This window comes from Vicia villosa, linkage group LG5 (assembly GCF_029867415.1).
Source record: "Vicia villosa cultivar HV-30 ecotype Madison, WI linkage group LG5, Vvil1.0, whole genome shotgun sequence".
Classification (NCBI taxonomy): Eukaryota; Viridiplantae; Streptophyta; class Magnoliopsida; order Fabales; family Fabaceae; genus Vicia; species Vicia villosa.
The window spans coordinates 135,228,914-135,245,040 of NC_081184.1; the positions used below are offsets into that span (position 1 = coordinate 135,228,914).

At 31.5% G+C, this 16,127-nt stretch overlaps 2 protein-coding genes across 2 annotated transcripts; both read left to right on the forward strand.

Moving 5' to 3' along the window:
* The first annotated feature begins 1,405 nt into the window (after nucleotides 1-1,405).
* Nucleotides 1,406-2,232, forward strand: LOC131607438 (uncharacterized). Its single transcript, XM_058879442.1, has 2 exons — nucleotides 1,406-1,717; nucleotides 1,801-2,232. The coding sequence occupies exons 1-2, from the start codon at nucleotides 1,438-1,440 to the stop codon at nucleotides 2,070-2,072; spliced, it is 552 nt and encodes a 183-aa protein (XP_058735425.1). The 5' UTR covers nucleotides 1,406-1,437; the 3' UTR covers nucleotides 2,073-2,232.
* Nucleotides 2,233-7,985: 5,753 nt separating this feature from the next.
* Nucleotides 7,986-8,770, forward strand: LOC131607439 (uncharacterized). Its single transcript, XM_058879443.1, has 2 exons — nucleotides 7,986-8,294; nucleotides 8,384-8,770. The coding sequence occupies exons 1-2, from the start codon at nucleotides 8,015-8,017 to the stop codon at nucleotides 8,653-8,655; spliced, it is 552 nt and encodes a 183-aa protein (XP_058735426.1). The 5' UTR covers nucleotides 7,986-8,014; the 3' UTR covers nucleotides 8,656-8,770.
* The last annotated feature ends 7,357 nt before the right edge of the window (nucleotides 8,771-16,127 follow it).

Consider the following 16,127-nt stretch of genomic DNA (forward strand, 5'->3'; position numbering starts at 1 on the left):
AAATATTAAGTTTAAGTTTCTTTAATTATTGTTTGGGAAACTCTAATTTATATGTCTATTCTAAGAATTGATTAGTGTTGGCGTTTTTTTTTTCTTTCAAAAGTTCAAAATTTCACCTAAAATCATAGTCAAGAGAAACACTCACGTCCATCATATTCATTTGATTTTTTTAAATGATCCCACTCAATGTTTTAATTATATTGCATGTTAAATTTTTAAACAACTCAATTATATTTTTCAAATATCTATACAACCTATAATGTTAGTTGTATAAGTATTATTTATGTTAATAATAACAAAAGTCATTATATTTAAACAACAAACTCTCATTTAATATATAAAAATAAAATTATACATGAAATAGATAACATAACATAAAATAACATAAAAAAATTTATAGTAAAAATGAAAAAAAGAGGAGAGGAGAGAATAGAGAAGGTGGAAATAAAAGAACGGAAGAGATGAGAGATTGGAGAACAAGAGGTGCGATAAAAACGAAATTGAAAAAGAGAACAGTAGTACAAAAATGAAAAGATTGAAAAACAAGTACATAAGAGCGAAAAGATTTATGAAGAAGAGACGAGATGTATCTGACGAAGAAGATTAGAAGAATGAGTGTTACTATTATAAGAGATTTGAGAAGCTTAAAATAAAAATCTTAAATGTGAGGAAAGGAAAATTATTCGTAATAGTAAGATTAAGGTAGAATATGCGTGGGTTTGTTAAATGTGGTTAAGTGAAGTTTGAATTGTAATTGACTTTTACTAGTAATTGAATCCAAAATCCTGCTTCAAATTTACCAATTTACAAAGTTAAAATCTAGCCATGAGATAAGTTCTCAAAACCTAGCACATGAAAACTCCCCTCTACATCAATTTTCCTTATAATTCATAGTTTTTGTTTTGTTAGCATGTTTTATTTTTCTCTTCAGTCAATAAACAAAAAAATACGCCACCAAGCCATCATTATTACATTTTACATCACTCAAAGGCGTGTGTTACATTTTACATTAAGTCATGGACTTTCTGCAAAAATTTCTTACCCACAATAGATTCAGTTAAATGTGCAATAATAGTAACACACACTTGCTTGCTTTGACCTCAAAATTCAACCCTCATAATAGTTACATGACACCATTTGACCCTTTCATCTTAATAATCTCCACTAATTTATTTGCGTTGCTATGCACTACCAACCTATTCTCTACAATATTACATATTCAACTTGTTTCCATATTCTACCTGCGCGCACACTTATATTAAGACTAATTAAAAGTTAATTTGGTAATTCCACACCACTAAATATGTTTCATGCGTAACCCATTAATTTCCTTTCATACACACAGCGCTCTATATAAACGCATTTTATTACTTCAATAAAAGCATAACAATTAACACATTCTCTTTGGATTAATTAGAAGCAGCTAATTAAGAAACAATGACCTCCACCACCAACTGTGTTCACGTACTCTCCTTATTTGTTATAGTAACCATTTCAATGTTTACTGTTACTATAGCTAACAAGGACTGGCCTTCCTTTGGCAACTTTAACTACACTGATTGGTGGTCTAGATTTGGAAACCATAATCATCAAATAAATAAGACTGAGCAAGAATCCAAGAACATCAACGTTGGTGGCTCTCAAAATTGGCAATTTGGCTATAACTACTCTGATTGGGCTATCAAAAGTGGCCCTTTCTACCTCAATGATACTCTCGGTAAGTTTCTCTTATATTAGTTTCATTCACTTGAGGTTAATAAAACCTTTTGAACTCAGACTAATATGTATTTGTGTATGTAGTTTTCAAGTATGATGCTCCAAATGCAACTACTTTCCCACATAGCGTTTATATATATTCAAGTTGGAGAAGCTTCGTGAAGTGTGATGTTAAGAAGGCTAAGATGGTTGCCAATCACACACAAGGTGTCGGAGAGGGATTCAAGTTCGTGTTAAACAAATGGAAGCCTTATTACTTTTCATGCGGTGAGAAAAATGGATTACATTGCAACATTGGACAAATGAAGTTTTCTATTATGCCAATGATGCGTCCCTTCTGGCCATCATCACCTTGAGAAAAGTGGAATCTCGCATGCAGCTTGAGTTTTCTGATTTTTTCGGTTTTATTTTTAATATACTACGTTCAAACAAAGTAAAATAAAGTGACAATTCTTATTCTATTTGCACTTATCAAAATATATGTTGTTGAATGAATTCCAAAAGTTAATACATTTGTGGTACTCAATATATTGAAGATGTTTGTTGTTCTGTGTTTCTGCATTTGTAAACTAATATAACAATTTTCTCATGAATAAAACAAAATGAATTTTTGTTAGATTAATTTTAATGCATTGTCCATAAACAATATGGTGCAAATAATTCAGTTGGGTTCACTACAAACAAATTCACTACAAACAAACAAATGTAAACTTAGCTACAATAATTTTCCTAACAACTTTTTTTTAATGTTAATATCAACTACTGATTTTTTTTTAAATATTTTAAGATAAGCAAATTTATATTTAAAGACATGGATGTGAAGACTGTATTTTTGTATTGTGATCTAGACGAAACAATTCTGATGAGGCAACACTGAAGGGTATGTCGAAAGAGGAAAGGAAGATTATGTGTGCAAGTTTAAAAGATCTCTATATGGATTGAAACAATCTCTTCGACAGTGGAATAGGATATTCGATAAGTTCATGGCACACATAAGTTTTGTTTGAAGCCAATTTGACCACTGTGTTTACTTTCCATTTCGACCTGGTAATTCAATTGTTATTTTTTTGCTTTATGTGGATGAGATTCTCATAGCAAACAACAATGTCGAAGATGTAATAAGGGTGAAAGCTGAACTCTATAAGGAGTTCGATATGAAGAGTCTGGGAGCTGCACCCAAAATTCTTGGGATTGACATTCGAAGAGATAGAAAGCATTCAAAAGTATGCTTATCTCAAGAGGCATATCTATGAAAGATTCTAAAAAAATTTGGTATGTCGAATTTAAAGCCTGTTGTGACTTCGACAAACCCTAAATTCAAGCTGAGTATTGATCAGTGTCCCAATACTGACGTCGAAAGATCTTATATGAATAGCATTTCGTATGCTAATATAGTAGGTTCTTTGATGTATGTGATGGTCTGTACTAGACCCGACATAGCATATACATGTACATGGCGAATCTTGGAAAGGCTCACTAGCAAGCATTGAAGTGGATTCTAAGGTACACAAATGGGTCTCTGAACAGAGTCCTAATTTATGGTGTTGCTTTGAGTGAAGATAGTAAAGCAATAATTGAAGTATATGTCGACTCTGATTATGCAGGTTGTACGGATTCCAGAACATCTATTTCTAGATATGTTTTCACTATGTTTGACACAACTATTAGTTTGAAAGAAACACTTCAAAAGGTTGTTGCTTTATCAACCACTGAAGTGGAATATATTGCCCTCACTGAAGCTGTGAAAGAAGCATTTTGGCTTGAGGGATTTGCGAAGGAGTTGAAACTTAAAGGCCGAGGTATCACTCTTAAATGTGATAGTCAACGTGCTATACACCTGCCGAAGAACTCAACATATCATGAGTGAACCAAACACATCGATGTGAGGTTTCATTTCGTTAGAAAAGTAATCAAGCATGGAGAAGTCCAAGTGCTAAAGGTTTTGACAGATCATAATGTTGCTGATATGATTACCAAGACTTTGCTGAGTTGCAAGTTTTTTCACTATATGCAGATGATAAAGCTGCATGACCAAAGATAGCTTGTTCTTTCACATTAGAGTTTGTTTCAAGGTGGAGATTTTTTAGATATTGGATTGAACTTTAGTGGGTAGAAGAGTAGCTTTGGGTTCGACAGAGAATATGCATAAAGTTGAAGCTTGTTCGCATACTGCTGTCGAATACCTACATACTTTAGTCGAAGTGTGTTCTAGTATGTGGGTGTCGAAATGCTAGGGTTGTTAGTATTTTGAATTGAACATGTTTGTTATGTCCAGTTGTTTAAGTTAGTTTGTACCCTAAGTTAGCTTGTAATGGGTATTTTTGAAAAAGCCCATTAGTTTAGTATGTTAGGTTTATTATAAATAGCATACTAGTCTCTCATCATTGCATACTGCAAATCTTAATTTAGGGTGAGATGGTTATTTGTTATTCTTGTAACACTTGTAATCTTGATTCAAGGAGAAAGTAAAGAATAACAGTTATAACCAATCCTTGTTGTTCTTCTTGCTTCCCAATGTGTTCCCTATTATACTCTGTTCTTGGCATCATTTTCACAACAACTTCATTTCAAGACAGTGTGAACAACACGTTATAATGGAGCTAGAAAAGGTAATATATGTTGGTTATGACAAAGATGCATGTGGTTGTTTCATTAGAACAACACACGTGGTTGCTTCAAGTGAAGTTTATCAACACCATCAAATATATTCCTATGTGTTTTATGACACGAGATTTGAAGTTAGGAGTTCGTTGAGAGTGGCTAGCTTGGATGTGCAGGGACGTGAAAATGGATGATAATTCTTGATATGAGTTACCCTATTGCTTCTAGATACACTTTCATATTGGTATAGTTGTCCAGGAACCTTAACATCAGTTTCTTCCCATTAGTGCTATCTCTATGCAAAGCTACGAGTAGAAACAAAATTATTGAAGTTGATTTTGTTAACAACAATCATTGGGTTCAAGTGAAGTTGAAACCCGATTGTCCACTGTCTCCCGTCATTGACCGATGGAGACAAAACTGTAGTGAAGGTACAAGAGCATGGGAAATAACATATGCATGACATATAAGACACTAGGAAGTAGAAGTTAGGAAGTCAACATAATTTGTTTTGTATTGATATTTTAACATATTTTACATTATATGTATATATTTTATTGGGTATATTTTGTTAAAAGTGTAAAAAACTTAAGGATTTTTCAAAATTCGCCACTACCTACTGGATTTTTCAAATATTCGAAAAAATTGGTTTGTATTGGATTTTTCAAAACATCCGGCACTTATTTTGGATTACTGGAATTTGGTATACATGCAATGAATATTTGAAAAAACTGGTATTTCTTCGTACAACTACCAGAAAACAATGTTTTTATTGAAAATTTTGGAAACTTCAAGTATTTCTTCAAATAATCTCAAAATGCCCTGTATTTTTTTGCAATATCTGATATTTCTTCATATAAGCGCAAAAAAATCTGGTAGTCTTTTGTAAAAATTTGGTAATTTTCAATCTATAATATAAGAAAATTAATGGCTGTGAAAAAGTCTCTAATACCCTTATTTGATTTTTTGCCACCACATTAAAATTGTGGTTATTTGGTCTTTGCCCAACAAAATTCTTCATTTTATTATTAAAATAATACAATCCTCATTTTTTTTTTATCAAACTTACCAAATCTCTCTCCATTCTCTATTTTTTTTTTCTTTCATCACTTTCTCACTTCTTTCTTCCACACAAAAAAATTATTATTAATCTATATATTTTTATATACCAAAAATGATATTTAGGATTAAAATATTTTTTATTCAAAAATAGTATACATGAAAAATTTATTTAAAAAATCTATTATTGATCTAAGTATTTTTATATACGAAATTTACTATTTGATCCAAATATTTTTGTAAATGATATCTAAACAAAAATGAAGTTTGTATACGGGAAAAAAATCTATTGTTGATTTAAATATTTTTATATACGAGAAATGGTATTTATGACCAAATATTTTTGATCCAAAAATGTTATACGGGAAAAAATCTATTATATATCTAAATATTTTTATATATGAAATTTACTATAGATCCAAATATTTTTGTAAACGATACCTAAACAAAAATGAAGTCTATATACGAGAAAAAAATATATTATTGATCTAAATATTTTTATGTACGAGAAATGATATTTATGATCAAATATTTTTGATCCAAAAATGGTATACGGGAAAAAACCTATTATTGACCTAAATATTTTTATATACGGAAATTTAAATACTATCCAAATATTTTTGTAAATGATACCTAAAAAAATAATATTTGTATACGGAAAAAATCTATTATTTATGAAAAATGGTATTTATGATCCAAATATTTTTTAATCAAAAATGGTATACGGGAAAAAAATCTACTATTGATCTAAATATTTTTATATACGAAATTTACAATTGATCCAAATATTTTTTATAAATGATACCTAAACAAAAATGAAGTCCGTATATGAGAAAAAAATCTATTATTGATCTAAATATTTTTATTTACGAGAAATGACATTTATGATCAAATATTTTTGATCCAAAAATGGTATACGGGAAAAAACCTATTATTGATCTAAATATCTTTATATACGAAAAATTTAATATTTATCCAAATATTTTTGTAAATGATACATAAACAAAAATAATATTTGTATACGTAAAAAATCTATTATTTACGAAAAATTTTATTTATGATCCAAATATTTTTTATTCAAAAATGGTATACGGGAAAAAATCTACTATTGATCTAAATATTTTTATATACGAAATTTACTATTGATCTAAATATTTTTGTAAATGATACCTAAACAAAAATGAAGTCTGTATACGGGAAAATTTATTACTGATCTAAGTATTGTTATATACGAGAAATGATATTTATAATCAAATATTGTTAATCCAAAAATGGTATACGAGAAAAAATTTATTATTGATCTAAATAATTTTATATACGAAATAATCAATTATTTGTCCAAATATATTTTTTTGTATTATTTTATTTAAAATAAATAATGTATCTAAATGTGCGTAACAGAATAGAACACGTGCGAATGCACGGTTTTGTTACTAGTACTTTTAAAAAATTAGAATTATTTGAAAATGGCATAATTGTAAAAACATTGCTCGTTTGGGGATGTTAGGTTCAATTTGGAGGGAGACAAAATAAATTCAAGAAAATTATTCACAATGGTAAGTTTAATGCAAAATAATATATGTTTGGGTTTGAGTTGAATGAGAATTAAGTGAAGTTTTAACTATAACATTAATTTGATTTGGCTCGGTTTGTAAAATACAAACAATGAACCGTGCGGTTGTATTACAAAATGACTCGATTCAAACCAAATATAATTTTTTTATAGTTTTCAATTTAGTTTGATTAGTGATTTTTTTATCGAATCAATTCGATTTTCAACAATAATTATTGTGACACAGTGACTTTAATTTAGTTCCATTGTGAATACATCAGTACTATATACTCTTAATTGCATAAAAAAGGCATTTCTATATTTGTTGAAATAATTAAGATTATAAAAGAAAGAAAGAAAATCCTGCTTCAAATTGACCAAATCACAAATTTAAAATGTAGCCAATGAAAAAAGTTCTCAATACATAGCACATGAAAATTCCCCTCTACATCAATTTTGCTTATAGTAGTATGTTGTCCTTGATCAATTATGTAGCTTTAATCCTCATTTCATAGTTTTTGATTTGTTAGCATGTTTTATTTTTCTGTTCAGTCAATAAACAAAAAAATATGCCACGCCACAAAGCCATCATTATTACATCACTCAAAACATTTAACATTAAGTCATGGAATTTCTACGGAAATTTCTTACCACAATAGATTCAGTTAAATATGCACTAATAGTAACAAACACATGCTTTGACTTCATCAAATTCAAACCTCGTAATACACCAACACAACCCAATTTGACCATTTCATTTTCATAATTCCCACTTAGTGTTGTGTTGCTACCAAGTACCAACCCATTCTCTACATAATAGTACTGGATTAACTTGCTTATCAACACCCATTATTAACAACAATATTACACATTTAAATTGTTTCCGAATTCTAGCAGCACTGACTTATATTAAGACTAATTAAAAGTTAATTTGCTAATTCCACACCACTACATTTATTTCATGCCTAACGCTTTAACTTCCTTTCTCACACACACACACCTCTATATAAACGCATTTTATAACTTCAACAAAAGCATAACACCACACTCCCTTAGCTTTATTTAGAACAAGCTAATTAAGAAACAATGGCCTCCACCACCAAGTGTGTTCATGTACTCACCTTATTTGTTATTCTAACCATTTCAATGTTTACCGTTACTATAGCAAACAAGGACTGGCCCTCCTTTGGTAATTTTAACTACACTGATTGGTGGTCCAGATTTGGAAACCACAATCATCAAATGAATAAGACACAACAAGAATCCAAGAACATCAACGTTGGTGGCTCTCAAAATTGGCAATTTGGCTATAACTACTCCGATTGGGCTATCAAGAGTGGTCCTTTCTACCTCAATGATACTCTCGGTAAGTTTCTCTTTTATTAACTTCATTCACTTGAGGTTAATAAAACCTTTTTAATCCTGACTACCATCTATGTTTGTGTGTGCATGTAGTTTTCAAGTATGATGCTCCAAATGCAACTACTTTCCCACATAGCGTTTATATGTATTCAAGTTGGAGAAGCTTCGTGAAGTGTGATGTTAAGAAGGCTAAGATGCTTGCCAATCACACACAAGGTGTTGGACAGGGATTTAAGTTCGTCTTGAACAAATGGAAGCCTTATTACTTTTCATGCGGTGAGAAAAATGGATTACATTGCAACATTGGACAAATGAAGTTTTCTATTATGCCAATGATACGTCCCTTCTGGCCATCATCCCCTTGAGAAAAGTGGAATCGCATGCAGCTTCTGAGTTTTCTCTATTTTATTTTTAATATACGTTCAAACAAAGTAAAATAAAGTGGCAATTCTTATTCTATTTCCACTTATCAAAATATATGTCAGTGAATGAATTCCAAAAGTTATAACATTTGTGATATTTAATATATTGTAGATGTTTGTTGTTTTGTGTTTCTCCATTTGATAAACTAATATAACAATTTTCTCATGAATCCTAACAATATGAATTGTTGGATTGATGCAATCACGAGAATGTTGAGATCTAATACATATTCAAAATTTCCCTTAATCGTGCACATCCCATTTGAGATACTTATGTAAAGTAGAAAATGAGAATGTGACACCAATGGTTCGTGCCTCAAGAACGAGTTTGAGTCCCGAAGAAGTGGGTTAGAGTCCCATAAAGGAGAGGTGGACATCACAGTGGATTTGGGCCATACGGTAAAAGATATTCAAAGTGAGTTCGATTCTGTACGAGTGATGGTTCTTGAAGTGGGTTTGAGTCGCATGGAGAACCCAATATCCATATGAAAGTCGAATCATACGAACATGCGTGAACCAAGCCTTTCTCTAGACATAGGTCTGGTCAGGAATTAATGTTTCCTGTTTCCAAATAGTGATTTATTGAGTTATGTGGACTCAAGTGACATGTTGCTATACAATGTGAATATCCCTTAGACGCTTGAGTCTTAGTTACGTTGTATGAGTAACACACAAGTAATGAAAGTTAAAGACTTGAGTTAGAAATCAGTAATAAATCCCTTTAGAATCGAGTGGACCCATAGAATATGGAAACTTAGTGAGATTATTATGTCACCCCACTATTATTGTTTTTCAGATTTAAGACAAGAGGAAGTTGGTCGATGATGTTTCGAAGACTTTGTTTTCATTATCTTCCGCTATGGGTTATGTACAATTATAGATATTGTACACAGATCTTAGATTTTTATTTAGTAACTATTGTATATCATGTGCCATAGTTGTAATTTGGGACATGTATATATAGTAATGTTGTTAGGCACTTGTGTTCTATCAGTACCAATCAATACTACATGTAATATATTTTCTAGATGTATATTATATAGGGTGTTACAATTGGTATCAGAGCAGGTCGATTCTCGACCCAGCCTTGAAACATCATAAGTAAATCAATTCTTGTCTCATATGTGTGTTTTGCCAACATGATTCTTAATGTCGCAGTATATGGTATTGGGCCTGATTAACCTAATTCTATATGAGTGGCAGGTAGGATCATGGTTGAGCGACCACAAAGACTTTGAAGGTTCAGTAGAGCTTGTGCTTTGAGAGTAGGCTCAAGTAAAGAGTTTGAAAGTAAGGAGAACCGTTAAGCTCGATTGAAGTCGTGGTAAGATTTGTGATTCAAGTAGTGTGGAAGTGAAGGGTGTCGCATGGCTTGAGCAACCCTGCAGTTAAAAAGGAATCAGAAGTTCAGAATTTCTATTGGGCAAATTCGTCGGAGTTTTGAGAAATGTGTACGCTTGTTAGTATACCAAGATTGACCCGTAATATGGAACAAGTATTATAAGAAATTCCATACAATGAGAGATAAATTATGGTTTTATCTCGCGTATATCACAAGGCTTGGAAGTGAGGTGGTGTATCGGTGTCTCAACTCATGACTACCAGAGTACCTCGAAGGAATGGAAGCATGGCAAGGAAGTATTCCTGGGAAATTACTCTTACTATAGTTTGAAAGCTCGAAAGGCGTTAAGATTCAGAAACTCAGTCAAGAGTCTTTGGCAGTGACAGAGTATGTAGAAAAAGTTTGAAGACATGAATGCATACTATGAACGAGTTATCTATATACCAGCCGAATGGTTAAAGATAAACCAATTGCTCTCTGTACTCAAAGAGAGATTGGGTTCAGAGAAGTTCCACAGAGATTCAGTGTTCGTGTGAGACTGTCTTAGAAATTTTGAGTTGCCCAAGGAACGGTTAATAATGTCGTACTATTTCTTTGGTTGGAAATGTACAACAAATTTTTGAAGCAAGATTGATTTTCTGCACTTGCAATCTATTAAATGAGCAAAAATACAAAAACAACACCAACACCATTATGTTAGATAGATTGCAATGGCAGAAAAATATTTTGTTCTAGATAGAATAACACTGGAGTTTTTTTCTATCTTACAATCCATTTCAAAGAATGATGCATGCGAGTTTGGGCGGCTTCATATAAGTAAGACTTAGGTTAAGATCTATTTGACAAGTGCTTTTATAGTGAAATCTGATTATTTGATCCCTCAGTTATATCGAAAAATCAAAGGGTTAGTTCATTTAGTTTACACTTATAAACAAATAAAAACATAAATTGCAAAACTTGTGATTCGAAATGTGTATTGATTTGTTTTTCCCCTCGATTTTCTTAAAAAAAAATCTTAAAAACCGAGGGAATGTGTTATTTTTATTATTATAAAAAAATAAAACATGACGCGCCTAGGCATAATACCTCTTATTTGTAGTAGTGAAGTTTCGCCACTATTAGAAAACTGGACACTTAAATCATTTTGCTTTAAATAGAAAAGATCTAAAGGTAATCACCTTAAATCTCATGTAACTAACACACCTGGACCCAAGAAGATGATATGGACTCTAAAGGTGAAACCTTAAATATTTTGTAGGAATGTTTTACAGCCTGAAGTCTAAATGTTCATTTGAAAAAGTTATACAAAGCATAAGTATATATGCAAAACTATAATAATGAAAAAAATAGATAAAAATAAAAATTGAGAGATTCCTGACCCTGAATAATATGGTTATTATAATGCATTATGATTAATTTAATGTATTTAAGTATTAATAACATCATAGGCTTTGCCAAGCCTGAGCCTGGCTTGCTATAATATTCAAAGCCTAAGCCTGGCCTGTAGCCTATCATAGGCTTATTTTTTTGGCCTGGGCCTGGCCTTTTTGAAGGCCTGATTGGCCTATTAGCCTACTTAAAAGCCTATTTCATTTGAATATTTGTAAATAAGTCATTCAACTCGTCTTTATATAGACTAACAAATTAAAAGATCAGTGAGATTAAATGTTTGTTTGCATTAGTTTATTTGAGTTTACCTAGTAGCATAAATTTTGTGATATTATTTGTTTGAGAGAACTTATCGAAACAACTTATGACATTGTTCATAAGATTCTTTTCATCTTATTTTCATAATTTCTTCAAGATAACTAAAATTTATTTTATATTTTTAATTCAAAGTAAAAATATATAATATAATAATAATAAAATTATTCATATTTATTTAAATAGACCGGCCTCTTAGGCTTAAAATGCTTTTTATGTGGCCTGTGGCCTAGCCTTTTTAGCTAAATAGGCTTATAAAAAAGCCTAGGCCTTTTCTATTTATCTAAAAAGCCTGGCCTGACCTAGGCCTATGTAGGCTGGGCCGTAGGCCCCTGTTAGTCGGTCTGGCCTATTCCCACCTCTAAGTACAAGTCTCTGATCAAATCCAACATGATTTTGTTTCATTGTACTTTCTTCATTATTATACAAATAAGTGGATTTTTGGATAAAGATTGAGAGAGAAAAAACACTCTTGGTTCATAATGACTTAGTTGTTGGATTCAATATCTTAAAATAGAACAACCATTGTTACAAAAATGAATATTTGTGCTAGCTAATTGTTCTGTCAATCTATCATGAACATAAGATAAGTTGCATAACATTGTTGTAAATTATTAACAATAATTAATAATATGAGTGTGTGACTTTTGGTAAAAGACTTTGTTTCACCAAGGGTCGCTACCTTGTGAAACAATACCAATGTAGCCTATAAATAATTCATTCCAAATTCAAAAAATGACAACACAAAAACGCAAATCCTCTAGAGTAAATTTGAGACACTCTTTGCTACATTCGAGTTTTCGTCGGTCTTGCGCAGACTCGATAAGGCTGAAATATCCTGGGTATTCCTGTATAGAAACTCTAAGACAATTTGAGAGTACTTGAAATACTATAAGGAAAGTTTTCCATACACGATTCTAGCCTCGATTCCATTTGATTGAAATTATAGTATTTTGTAACAATCTTATAGTATTTTGTATTATGGCAAACGAGGCTGTTTCGAGTATCAAAGAGAAGAATGAAGAGAGGAGAGAAAAATCCAAATCAAGAACACTAGAAGAAAGAACACGAGAAAAAATTGGCATTAACTATTCGGGTATATGTGCCTTTGAAACATTAAACGAAAAATTAAAACCATAGGTTGCACCTGGCCGGGATGGAACCAGGCACCTGTTGGCTAAAAGGGGCGCCAAGTGAGAAAAATCGTTCCTGAACCAATATAACATTCATATTCAATTTTGAACAAAAAATTAATATTTTTGCTGTGATACCCGCACTTCTATATAAAATGTTAATTTTTATAATTTCACATTTTAAAATTGAATTTTCATTCAGATTCTATGTGAATAACATATTTATGTTCGATAAAACTTATTATTATAAGGTATATAAAGATCATATAAAGATGGATTATGATTTCCATAGACTTTTGAAACTGGAAGTCTAATGTAGTTATTGAATCCAAATATGTGAAATTTGAAAACCTTTCAGGGAGGCTAAGGAATTTTGGATTTCAACAAATTAAGAACCTCGTAAGGAAGGTTCTATGTGGATTGTTGAAACACAAACCGAAAGTTCGTCAATGATTGTTGAAAAACAAATTGAACATAGAATAAGCAGAAAGTCTGAAAGACTAAGGATCTAGGACCGAACAAAATCGATTGTCGACATATTTCTTGTATCTAGTAGAAGAAAATAGAGAGAATTTTGTTTGTAAGATTCCTATAATTCTTTGAGTGGAAGCTGATCCTAAGATTTACAATGAAGATGCAATTTCAAAGGACTCCTCTTGGAATGATGTTATCCAAGATGAAATGGATTCAACAATGTCAAACCATACTTGGTTGGATGCAAGTGAGTGTTTAGAAGGAAGTATCATAAAGATGGTACACTAAACACCTACAAGTATAGATTAATAGCCAAGTGTTTAGACAAGGAATGTGTTAATTATTTAAACACATATGCACTAGTAGCAAGGACGACAACAATTAGAGTATTGTTTGCATTAGTTTTTGCATGAAATTATAGTTCATCAAAAGGATGTCAAAATGACATTCCTAAAATGGAGATCTCGATAAGGAGATTTACATAGAGAAACCAAAAGGTTATATGTTTTCAGAATTATAAATTAAAAGGGAGACACACAACTTAGGGGGGAGACTTTTGAATTTTATCAAAACACGAATTCAAAAAGTTTGTCATCATAAAAAAGGAGGAGATTGTGAAGAATATATCTTATATCTAGTTTTGATGAGGACAAAGATATTATCAAAGAAGAAAAGGATCAAAAGTGTCATGCACATCAATGATGAAGTTGATCAAGAAGTTTTAGCAAAGAAATTCAAGTGAAGAATTTGAGAGAAGTGAACATAACTAAGATACTCATTGCAATTTATATTATACTATTTTAAATTACTCATAATTTCATCTCCCCCTTCATCTAAAAACCTTCTTGCATCATCATGCATGCTTATCTAAAAATCGTTCTTCATCTAATTCTTGTGACAAGTGTTTATACACAAAATTGTGTGAGAATATTGTGATATTACTTTGTCTCTATATTGATTACATGTTGATCATCAGCAATGAGATGAATGGAATCTTAGAAACAAAAAGGTATCTAGCTTCCACATTCAAGATGAAAAATCTTGAAATAGTGGTCACTCTTTTCGATCAGAGTAAAGCGAAAGAGTGGGGGTTAAAAATATATATTCAAAAACACTATATTGAGAAAACTTTCACATTCAAGATGAAAGATCTTGGACTAGTTGACACTCTTTTTGGGATCAAAGTAATACGAAAATAGTGGGGGTTATGCACTTAGTCAAAAACACTTTGTTGAGAAAGTTTTTGATAAGTTCAAACCGACACGTTTCGAGAAAGTGAATATTCCATTTGATCTTGGTGTCTAAATAATGATGGAAGAGTTGTGGATAAATTAGAATAAGCAAGTGAAATTGGTTGTCTAATGTAATGTACTAGACCCGACATGGGATTTGCAATTAGTAAATGAGTAAATTTACTAGCAATCCAAATGGTGAGCATTGGAAGGCCATCACAAGGATTTTCGATCACAAGGATTTTGATTATCTTTTAAAATCAATGTCAGGACCTCTATTATGGTAGGTTTCCTGCCATATTAGAAGGATATACCAATATAAGTTGGATATCGAGTGTTGGAGATCATATATTTACAACTAAGTGGATATTTACACTAGTTGGGGGGTGAGATTTCTTGGAAGAGCAAGAAATAAAGATGCATCACTCTCTTGACCATGGAACCATAGTATATGGATCATCGCTTCCACTGGTTAAGAATTTGAATAATTGAAGGACCTTCTATTGGAAGTTTCATTGGCTAAAGACAGTGTTTCAAAGGTGTTAACACAATGTGATAGTCAAGCCAATTTAGCAAGAGAATTCAGATAAGTGTAAAATGAAAAGTCTAGGCACTGGGGCCTTAGACATTCTTTCGTGAGAAAATTGATGAAAGATGTAATCATTTCATTCACATATATACAATCGATCTATAATTTGAATGATTCATTTACTAAACTACTGGCCAGAGATTTAGTAAAGACAACCTTGAGAGGTGTGAGGTTGAAACTCCTTGAATAAGCGTTCCGACAATGATAGCAACCCAATATGAATTTAATACATCTTAACCTAAGATTCAATGGATAACAACAAGTCTTTGATTTGAAAGTTAGTGCAACATTTTATGACAATGTTGACTATTACATAATTGAGGGTTGAGTTTTTAAAAAAAAAAAAAAACTTAATGAAGTTCTATATCGAGGAGGATATGTATCTCAAGAAATAGATACAAACTGAACTTCACCTATATGAATTTCGAGATGTTGCCGTCTTAAAGAGTTGGAGTTTTTCTCATGAAAAATTCATGAAAACAGGAAAAGCACATGACCATAAATAGTGCTAGGCGAGATATGTAGGCGAAGAACCTTTTAAGAGTGTGTGTATAGTAACACCGGTCTGATCACATGGGATAACGATTCAAAGCATAGCTACCTAACGTTCTGATTAGGCTTTGCATTGTCTTTACTAAGGTTAAGTTCAAATCGAAAGATACCTAACTGTATTAACACTCTTTTGCTTTCTATATTTTGGAATTGGACTTGTCATTATTAGAACAAGTGGGGGATTGTTGTAAATTATTAACAATAATTAATAATATGAGTGTGTTCGAAAATGACGAGAGAAGTGGATTTGAAAAATGGCAACACTTCATGAAGTATTGTAGAATGAAACCATGCAACTTTTGAAGTGTGTGGTGGTAGGCCAATCATTGTGACCTTTGGTAAAAGACTTTGTTTCACCAAGGGTCGCTATTGTGACCTTTGGTAAAAGA

What these genes read in the sequence shown, in the direction of transcription:
- LOC131607438 (XM_058879442.1), top strand. Translation starts at nt 1,438, where the DNA reads ATGACCTCCACCACCAACTGTGTTCACGTACTCTCCTTATTTGTTATA. An exon ending in CTACCTCAATGATACTCTCG is followed by an intron (nt 1,718 to 1,800) that starts GTAAGTTTCTCT and finishes TTGTGTATGTAG; the next exon opens with TTTTCAAGTATGATGCTCCA.
- LOC131607439 (XM_058879443.1), top strand. Translation starts at nt 8,015, where the DNA reads ATGGCCTCCACCACCAAGTGTGTTCATGTACTCACCTTATTTGTTATT. An exon ending in CTACCTCAATGATACTCTCG is followed by an intron (nt 8,295 to 8,383) that starts GTAAGTTTCTCT and finishes GTGTGCATGTAG; the next exon opens with TTTTCAAGTATGATGCTCCA.